General features: G+C 38.4%; 1 protein-coding gene across 3 annotated transcripts in view; it reads right to left on the minus strand.

Moving 5' to 3' along the window:
• Positions 1–10692, minus strand: part of pcf11 (PCF11 cleavage and polyadenylation factor subunit) — a 54501-nt gene extending 43809 nt beyond the window's left edge. Inside the window, exons 1-4 of one of the 3 annotated variants that reach the window (XM_072476540.1) lie at positions 10252–10692; positions 3844–3969; positions 1581–1769; positions 1158–1355 (exon numbers count right to left, since the gene is read on the minus strand). In XM_072476540.1, coding sequence (XP_072332641.1) covers positions 1158–1355; positions 1581–1769; positions 3844–3969; positions 10252–10419 — 681 coding nt within the window. In that variant the 5' untranslated portion in view covers positions 10420–10692. Of the gene's footprint in view, positions 1–1157; positions 1356–1580; positions 1770–3843; positions 3970–10251 lie in introns of those variants that run through there. The other 2 variants (XM_072476542.1, XM_072476541.1) reach the window with 2 other exon arrangements.
• Between the last annotated feature and the right edge of the window lie 249 nt (positions 10693–10941).

Raw genomic sequence — 10941 nt, forward strand, 5'->3', positions numbered from 1 at the left:
TCTCTGAAAGAGCATCCCGTCTAGGTTAAACTCCTCATAACCCCACCTCACCGGTACATCTTTGGACATTAAGGGACAATTTTGGCATGGCCAATCCACCTAACTTTGGACCATAGGAGGAAACCCACACACGGGGAGAACGTGCAAACTCTCCCCATCTTACCTAAAGTGTATGCTGTTTGGAGATGGAACCCCATCCAGAGTCAATTTAGAACGAGGAAAGATTTACCAATTACTACAGATCCTGTTATGATGCTCTTTATAAGCAAATATAACTGCAAATGCCACCAAAGCACATTACATTATATGGTTCTATCATAATGGACAAGATGAAAATTTGTTGTCAGCCAGTCCTCAATTGGTCATTATGTGGTTCACCACCAAATGAAAGAAAATTGTTGCCTCATACTTGTAAACTTTGGTGCCGTGCAAATTTAAACGTTTTGCAATGAGCTCAATTATCCATTCTACCTGTATTTATGCAGTTAATGCAAATTTGGTTTCACCATACTTACAATACTGCTACAGGATTGGTGTATCTGTATTATTAGCCTTAAACGCACACTGCAAAGCAGCTTGGTTAATTAATACAACCCCACCAACATGATGTTTCATTGCTCAGTTCCAAAAAGTTCCTAGTGATTTGAGTTAGCTTGTTTCAGTCTGGGAGACTATTGTGGTGTGATCAATGACTCAGCGACCCAGGCCAAAAAAGGAATGTCTTCCAGAATCCCTTGTTTCTGATCGGTGATTAGTAACTGCAGCCGGATTAACACGGAATGACTATTGGGAGTTGTGATGTCCTCCACTATTAAATAACATGCCCAGTCTTGAGCTCTTAGATGAAGAATTGCTTATTTTACACTTAATATTAGTCTGCCAGCACTCCTGCAAGTCATCATTTCAAACCAGGGAAATTAGGAATGGAACTTAAATGGTAGCAGCCAAATCAGAAAAGCAACCCCGATTTTGACTCGAGGTACTAATTTTTAAGCCTCAATTTTGCTCCTCTCATAGAAGTAATGGTATTGTATTCAAATTCCAGTATCTGAAATAAAAACTTACCACGGGTAATAGGTAACTGTCCCATTGAACTTCAATGTTTTAACCACTACAGAAATTGCCATGACATTTAGTGATTAGTACTGCGAACTTACCAGCTGTGCCTTCGTCTGCTCTAATTCCAGCTCCAATTTCTTCTGTTGCAATTCAAGTAACTGTTTTTGTTTTGCTAACAGCTGTTGTCTTATAAACTGCTCTTGCTCCTGTGTTACGTTTTTCTGAGAGTCAGCAATGTTTTGTTTAGCTGAGTTTACAGGAGTAACAGTGGAACTTGAGGTGGTAGGTTCTTCAAGCTACGAGTAAGGAGAAAGTGAAGTTATGACCAGGGTATTCTACAATTCTCCAAGGAACTGCTACAAAAAGAAATGCCAAATAAGAGAAGCACCACAACATTTTGCAAATTGTCTTTATTAACACTCATGTCGTTTAATTTTGGCAACCACATTAAATCAACTTGGATGAGTAACATAAGCTGTACATGTTCCTTATGTTAGAGGTGAAATTCCTGTAATACTTACCGATCGGTTTAAAAACTTGGGATTTACATGAATGCTTGAACTATTCACATTTGGTGGCAAAGGCTTAATAGGCCATGCAGGATCTAGTTTGTTGACTTTGACGTCTAAGGCATATAGTTTCGTCAGTTGAAACATGTCATCCCATGTAGAGCGCAATTTAAACAAACTTTTTCTAGTGCTCTCATCCACCTAAGAACAAAACATTAATCCAGCTTTATGCAATGTTAAATGCCTTTTATATATTCTTATAAACATACCTATACAGATCCTGAAAGATACATCTGTTCATGACGAAGCACACTAATTTAAAATCTGCTTTGACAAATTTCAAAATCGGTCAAAGAATTTTGTTTTTGCTGGATGAAATGAAAATCGCTTGTCACAAGTAGGCTTCAATGACGTTACTGTGAAAAGCCCCTAGTCGCCACATTCCGGCGCCTGTTCGGGGAGGCTGATGCGGGAATTGAACCATGCTGCTGGCCTGCCTTGGTCATATTTAAAGCCAGCGATTTAGCCCAGTGTGCTAAACCAGCCAGTGATTAGCTCCTCTATTCCATCAGTTGAAGGTTATACTTAAAATTCCACATTTGGAGTGGGCACTTGATATCTAAGCAATTGCCTCCATCGTTGTTTTTAAATGATTCATGTGCACTTATGAAGTAACTGCACTCTAGTTTTATTTTTTTCAGGCAAGTTAGTTTAACTGATTTTGACTCAACCAAGCTTTCAGTCAGAGCACAAGATTACCCAAAATATAGTTTCCTTGTGTCCACAGGAGAGGAATGCCTAGGATACAACACTGCACAGTATGACGAGCTAAACTTGAAATGTTTATTTGTAATAAGAAAGTTTGTACAACCAGGATTATAGTCCAGCATATTATGACACAATATCATTCACCAGGGCACCTATAGGTTTATTATTGTACTTGAATTCAACTTGTCAAATGGATTTAATCAGGCTATAATTGAATATACCAGCCTGGAAAGAGAACAGGATGGTGTGATTGATTTAGACGGTCTTTTATCTCTGGGTTCAAATCCAGCCCAGACTGATGGGACTAGTTTCTTCTGTCTACAAGGAACCTGCGAAATAAATGTGAGCCTTTTCAATTCCACAAAACTCTAATTTAGTAGGCACTGGCAATCCCACTCGACCCCAGATTGGCTGGGGAGTGAAATGGGAAAATGGTTATGCTGGTGCAGGGGCAAGTTAGGGCCAAATAAACTGTTGTGTCAAAGCAGAGGGCTCTATATTGCATCTGGAGTCCTGGACGCTAACACTAGGTCTCTAACTAGTGAATGATTTAATTCCCTAGTTACATCACTTTGATAAGCACAAGAGAAAAATTATCTTCTAAATGGGAACGGTAAGACTAAGTGGCTTGAATGAGACAAAACAATTACAAAAATTGCATAATGATTTCAGTGAGAACTGCAAAAGCACCCAACTATATGCAGAGATGCAATTGCCCAATGTCTCAAATCGGTGACCTCTTTCAAATAAGTGTTCTCTCTTATTTGGTAATTCTTCAGTCTATATTTCCACTAAACTGCCATTTTTAGTTTGCTGCAAATTATTTAATAATTTATTTTTAAATACCAACCATCAACATTGTAATGCATTTTGTGCTGATTCTTCATATTAGCTGTAGTCATAAAAGGATAGCGCAAAATAGGTGTATTGAATATAGTTCTAATTCATCTAAACAATAAGGGTAAATGAAAATTTGCATTGGGATATATGCACTGAGCATAAATAATGCATCTATATAGGTTCAAGGCTAGCTGAAGTGGGGCCTGTTTGACAAAACTATATTAACATACAACTTAAATTAGGAGCCACAAGATTTCAATTACCAATAATTATTCAGTCTCCGTTAACAATCAGCAGGATCATTATTCAACATTAACTTAATTCTATCCAATGTAAAATAGTTTGAAAGGTTTAACCTTTTTCAACCAGCAGTTATATTGATAAACTTGAGTGGATGGGGGAGTGGTGGAAAACAAGGAAATAAATTTCCTTCACACTTTCATAGTTCCAACATAAACAATCTAGACAAGTGAAGAGTGATGTTGGAATAGACTCGTTTTCCATCCAGCACCAGACTGTACAAAAAGACTGAAAAAGATAACCGACACATCTCACCTACATAAATAAATGTACACATCTTCCATTAATAAGTTCAGAGATATCTACTTATCAAAACAGTTAAATACAATGTTATTCAGATTTAATCTAATGACAAAAGTATAGATACCTTTTCAAAAACACTAGAAAATATAGGACTTAAGTTTTGAGCAAACAGTGAAATATAGCTTCCTCCAACATTCTTCACAATGGAATCCATGAGGTACATTACTGGGAGCTTCTCTGAAGCTGGGGCCTGCAGCAATAGGAAAACTCAGAACATTAGGAAAACAAAGAAAAACAATCAGGACAAGGCATTCGTTTTTAAATCACAATGACACATGAAATATTTTATTGGAAGATGTTTGCAGTTGCTTGCAAAACTGTCCTAGAAATCTGCAATTCCTTAAATAAAAGTACACCAATTCAGTTACTTGACAGTGGCTGTGCAAACAACTTCAGAGTTTGGTCATTGACAAATATTTAAGAGAATTTTTCAATCACAGAAGTCGAGTGACTGAAAGCCTTATCTAGAATAGACACACGTCTATTATATCACTTCCACCTGTGGTGCTTCAAAGCAGATCTTCCATGTGCTTAAGAGTATCTGAAACTTTTAGCTGAAGATTTACAGTGCGATTTGCCAGCCATTCTTCATTTGAGCTACAGCAGAAATCAGTTGCATGATTAATTATTGGTATAAACTATTTTTTTTCCAGCTAAAACCAAGTAAAATCTGATTTTAAGTTTACATTATTTGAAATGTGTGCCTTCAGACCCAAAAGGATTGTGCTCAAGCTACTATGGTCTCCATCGTCCTTGCAGTTATTTGCAAAGAAGCATTTTCTCAAAGGATATATTCTATGGTTAATCGAATTAGTGAAGTGCAATTGCCATTGCACCCAAACATCAGCAATTCTACAATTTAGCTTCCTAATATTAACCACCTTCCACATGAGGACGGAGTTAACATAAAATGGTAATATACACACACTATACTCTAATCTAAACTTTATTGATCAACATTTCCAATTTTGAATGTGATATAAATTATTTTAAAAAGTTTGAAACAAAAAGTTGATGAAGTACCATCAGGAGCAACGGTACTTCATAATTGGACATTTCAACTCGCTTTGTTCAGTGAATAAAACATTTTGATAATGCACCCATATGTTACCCAATTACTTTCATGCAAATATAGTTAATTGTTCTATCAATTTCTCCCCTTCAAATTGAATTTAGAATTCCATATGAAAGGCAAACAAGTGTTGACATCCTGTTGATCTTTCGCGTACCTTCTCATCATGAAGACAACTCAACTATCATCCAGACCAATGAATTAAACTTGTGTTGGCATGAGATTCAACCACATGGAGCATCATTGCCATCATCAATCTTGCCCCCATCCAAAATTCACATTTTCCAACATGTTCTGGTTGCTTTTCCTATTTAGTGCAATAATGATGCAGTCAACTAAGGCGTAACTACCTAAGGCCACCTTATCAGCATAAGCCACTATGGTCAAATCTGGAATCTACTGCTCTTGATTTCCATCAGTTCTGAAGGATTATGGCCCACTACTCTGGAGGAGAATGGGACACCAGTAGACACAACTGTGTGTTAATTCAGTTCTGCACACAATTCCCTTCCACAAAAACAAAGTCTAATTATTTGTGTTTTTTTTTTAAAATGCAGCTCAACGTCAAAATGTTTAATGGATTTTGATAAACAAACGCATGCATCATAATACTTCACTGAAAGGTGACCACCTGCAACACAAATGCAGAAAGTACATGACATCCACCCTAGTTAGACAGGGTACTCTGTGAAATAACCTTAGTTTCTCTATACCAAAAAAATCTGCATAAAGATTCTACACCAGGATTACATAACTTGCACACAAATTTTGATCAGCTGCAAAATATTGAAAAATCCAAAAATCAACGTTTCGTTAATTGAGCTATTTATAAAATGAACAGCAGTGCATTTATCTGTACATTTCGATGGTACAGCAAGCTAATCTTCATGTAATAACATTAAACACCTTTGGATCGGTTGGGAGTCAAAAAGTGGTAGCTTGAAGTTACTACACTGTTTTCTGGCCAATGGAGAGGTACATAAATGCACATCAGCCCACAGATTCAAAGCCAGGAAACAGTTGTGCAACTGCACAGTTGAGCTTTCATTTTGTTGGCTGTCAAGTGAATTTTGGAAGTTGACCATCTGATGCTGACCTCAGTCCAAAATAGTATTGCTTATTGAATACTTGACATTGGAGATGGGCTGCAGAATAGTGCAGGTTAAAAGTTCAGAACCATATCTTTTGACATTCTTCTTCTTGCATTTTTCAGTCTTGTTTACAAAAGTAATGTCGATGATGCTCCAGGCTAGCCTACATCCATTCCAACTCAATGGTTTAATTTTTAAATGCACCGTATTTGTCACCTCCAGCTTAATTTCCTTCCACCAAAACACCTCAAGACAAAAGCAACAGGACATTATTTGAAATGTCGTTAGATTTACATCTGTAGGTGCAAGCTGAACACACCATTTGAGAACAAAAAAAACATGGAACCGGAATAAGATATATAATCTCATTTAGCATGTTACATCAAAAGCAAAAAAAGTTAACTCATTCGCCATGAGACTCCATTTAATATCTTCTCCACTGCAGTTCATGGCTTTCTTGAAGACAATATGTGACATTGCAAATGTGGAATGGGCACAGGCTGTGGCAACAGACCAATGGCATTCTGTAGTAGAATGTAAATGTCGTTTTTAACCGTGCACATGAGCAACTTCCAACATCTTTTATAATCCCACCTGCCTTCGAGAACTTAATTCTGCATCATTTGAATACTCCCATTATAAATTATGTTTATTTTATATGATGTACAGAAATAGATGTGCATCCTTACAGTTCAATGGTTTGCTGACCTTGCAATTTAAACACCATAATGGCCACATCTAGGGTTGTAAATATAAAACATGCAGTAATATGCTGCACTGTAGCAATTATTTATTAAGCACTCTAACAGCCTCTAGAACTAGTTTATCACTGCTCCTGGAAATCAGAGTCCATTCAGGCCAAGTCCAATTTTGATAAGTTTATAGAACCTGGATTGAGGAGGCTATTGTGGTGTTAACTGCTAGTGAACCAAGTGCAAAAATACCTTCCATTTTGAGTCAAAGGGTCTAGCTGCAATATGGCAGCCACAAAAAAATAATTGGCATTATTTGCTTAAAATGTCATGTAGTTAGTCACTTAACTTTCCCCAATCAAATGTACTTTGGTATGGTTGGTCTGGAGTAAAGATCCAGCAGGCATGACTATACGCAAATACAATGCAGCTTGGAAGATGTTTAGAACGAGCAAACACCCAACATAACCTCCACCAATTCTCCCCTTGGTAAGTTACGAAGAGGTCTTCATTTATTGAAGCATTTCTTTAAATACATAACTCCTGGTCAGGCAAAGCTTGGTTAAAAAACTAATCCTTCCCCATTTCCTTCAAATCTTAGTCGAAAATGATTTTCACCACATCCATGAAGCACACATTAAGGTGAAATGACACCGTGTAACGCCCAAAATATGAATCAGGCAACGCTGTTAGCATTTGCAATTAATTTCCCATTTAATGTATGAGTGTATCATGGTCAGGTGCCAATTGTGGCCATTCTGGTTATGCGCTGCAAGTGATCCACAATAGGAATCTCTTTAGCCAAGAGTAAACTTTCATATTCAATTTATTTCGTGGGATGAGGGCACCCCAGGCTAGGCCAGCATTTGTTGTCCATCAATGATTGCCCTCAAGGTGGTGGAGGTGAGCCGCCTTCTTGAACCACAGCAGTCCATGTGGTGCAGGAACACCACACCCATAGTGCTTTTAGAAAGGAAAATGCCGATTTCAGCAATTTGTCCCTTCAACTCCAAGATTGCTGGAACTAAACAAGTTCAAGAATATATCAGGCTGTTGAGATATTAGCGCCACTATGAAGAGTCAAATGGGAGTTTCCAGTGCAAGAACAGCAGGAATATGGACAGGTCAAAAAAATTGGGTGTAGGGCAGGTATCATATACCTCCTGCGCCAAGAAAGGATTGTGTTTAATCACAAGAGACTGGCAATATTTTTCAATTGATAAAAACAGAGATGTTGCTCAGCAATGTTAAAATGAAGGTTAACGATTTTATTAAAATATTGTGGATGAATATAAAAGATTATCGGGTTCTATGGAGAATGCCAGTTTACCTTATTGAGCTTGGTTCCTATTCCAGTGATATACTGAAGGAATTACAGAAGTGAACTATTTATGCAGACAACAAGAACGTCACACATCAATTCCATCGAGTTGGAGAATTAAGTGAAAGTGGAATTAATTAAGTGAAAGTGGCACACAAGCTATAGGCACCATAATAATTCATTAAATTAATTTTAGGGAATTGGTCATTTTTGTTTTCGAAACTAAACCAGGAAAGGCAGTTGGATCCAGAAGGTGAAACTAATGTCATGGTCATTAAGCCATTGTCAGGTGAAAATGGCCACCGGTGTAAATCCAGGACCAGAAACATCACATTAGTGAAGTAGTTTGCAACAGCACAAGCACCAGTTGCGGCACCCAACTTGATCCAGCAACTTTTGCTTAAAAATCAAGAACACTTTCAACAGAGATCAACAAAACTGAACACTCAAGTGGGCTGAGGATTCATAGCAAAATTATAAAAATCAGCTAATCTTGTGTTTTTTGCCTAATGTTAAATAGGCTTAGTGCAAAATTGAAATTATGCCTCAACTCAAGGTCATTGCGCTTGATTAACTGTTTTGAGGCAGGACAGTCCTAACGCTGGTCTAGCCCTATAAAATATATACCAGTGCAAATCTGTTGTGTAAAAGCATCATTAACGGAAATGGCAAATTGATCCAAGGACTAATCAAGAATGCCTGATCTGGTCCAAAATAACTGCTTCAAATTTAGTAAATATATTTCAAATTAATGGCAGTTATCGCTTCAATTAAAACAAAGACGGCTTTAAAAAATCTCAAGTGAATGGAAATAAAAATGGTGCATTTTGCATAACCGCAAAACAAATTCAAATTGGTTGAACAAGTGAATTTGAACAGTTCTAAAGAAGTGGCGTTGTTAAAATTACACTTGCTTCTATTCTGGCACCCATATGTTCCAAGTTGGTTAGAGCAAGGTAATATCATAGATTTATGGCAAAATAATCGGAATCTATAGCACTATTGCTGTGGGTGGATTTTTCTGATGTGATTTTAAGGTGTCACTGAAATGGATGTGTCTAGAATCCAGGAACCTGAAACAAAACCAATGGGAAAATACAACAGAAGCTGAATATCAGTCCAGAAATTGAATCTTCACAGGCATCTTTTAGTTTCAATCGTCATGCTGCAACTGGTCAGATCCATAGAATTGTGTCATCCTTCTTTCCTAAAATACATACAAGTCCTCATCTCACCATAAGTATTCAGTTTTGTGATAAATTTGCTGTTGAAAGAAAATCAATGAAACACTATAATGAAAACCTTGTAAGTCTGCGAAAGAAATAAGACAAAAGAACGTATTTCATTTTCTTTATTAACATTTTTTTCAAAGAACCAGTCATTTAAACAGTTTACCATTTAGAGCACGTTAAATAAGAACTAAACGCATCTCTTAGTCTGAAGAACTTAAAACTAGCTCTGGCCCAGTTACAAAGTCAAACCCCCAACTACACTATTGTTTATGTTCGATTAATTTCAATTTACGTTAGGAATATATTCAAACTAAAAGGTAAGCAAGAAAACGTGAACCTCTTAACTAACGACGAATAAAGCGGATCGCAAAGGTTTAAATGGGGCGACAATTTCTCTCCGGGACTCCAAAATTTAAACTACATAAATAAGTATAAGTCAACACTAGAAATACCCGATTTAAACACGCGAGGCTTAACAAGAGGTTTAGTGGACTAAGTAATTATAACACCAACATGGCGTCTGTTGCGGTCTGGGTGTGGGTGCAGCTTTTCTTGCACAGTGTCGGATCTTGCGTCTGAACCGCAACAAGCCGCTGGGCCGGAGTGAGTGAGGATGGAGCAGCTCCGGGGCGGCGATTCAGAAACCTCACTCGCCCTGAATAATACTTGGGCTCCGCTCCACACCTAAATCTAAAAAAAAACGGCCCTCGGCTAACAGCGCCCCGGGAGGAGATTATTTATTAAGAAAAATGTGGATTCTTTAAAAAACAACACCAAGGTTTTTTTTTTTTAAAAGTATGAGACGCGGCCAACACGTTGGGTCGGGCTGGCGTCTGATCGGTTGGGAGGAAGCTCGGCCTTTGTGCGCCAGCCCTGGGCCTCGCCGCCATCTTGATCAATTACAACACCGACAGAGAGGGTGTGGGGCGGGTGAAAAGAGACTCGGCGGATCACTGAGGCGACCATCAAACAAATACTTTTATATATTTTTTAAAAAACTCCGAATTCCTTTTTCAGCTCAAAAAAAATTAAAATAAAAACAAAAAAAAACTGATTTTAAAAACCTTGGTTATTTGTGCTTCGATTAACTTGACGATTTCCAGCGAGTACTTCAGGTTCTCTTCGGCCAGGATGGTCAGGTTGTTGATGTGGGGTTTGCTGTTGAAAGTCAGGTCTTCGAGCGACGACTGGTATTCTTTACAGGCGTCCGCCTTGGCTGTGTCTTCCGCCATCGTCGTTACGATTTAATTTTAAACTTGCGTTCGCTGATTGCTTTTAATTAACAAAAGAACGGATTCCCTTCGAATACAAGTAGTTATGTTCTAAATTTACACATGGTGTGGAAGTCCTTCCTCAAAAAAACAGGAGAAAAACAATACTAAACTGCCCTCAACAGCTCAATCCTCTCTCTTCTCCTAATACAAAATGGCGGCCGTGCCCAGTTAAACTATTCACAGGCGTCACAATAGAGAGTGATCACATCCAGAACCCATTGGCTGCCGTCCTGACCGACACAATCCGGCCGCATCCCATTGGTTGCATGGGCAGTATTTAGCGCCAGCATTGTGACGATCCACGATGTACGACAGCTGATTGGTGCTTCCTGCGGGAGCTCTGGTCTCTCTGTATTCCTCCGGTGGTGATTGGCTGGGTGGCGGCTCAGGAGGAGACTGACGTCGATGTCATCGGGCCACGTGGATTCCCGGCAAGGCCGGATGTGGACACGTGACCGACCCCACATTGCACACGGCTTT

The sequence above is a fragment of the Scyliorhinus torazame genome, chromosome 15 (assembly GCF_047496885.1).
Source record: "Scyliorhinus torazame isolate Kashiwa2021f chromosome 15, sScyTor2.1, whole genome shotgun sequence".
Taxonomy (NCBI): domain Eukaryota; kingdom Metazoa; phylum Chordata; class Chondrichthyes; order Carcharhiniformes; family Scyliorhinidae; genus Scyliorhinus; species Scyliorhinus torazame.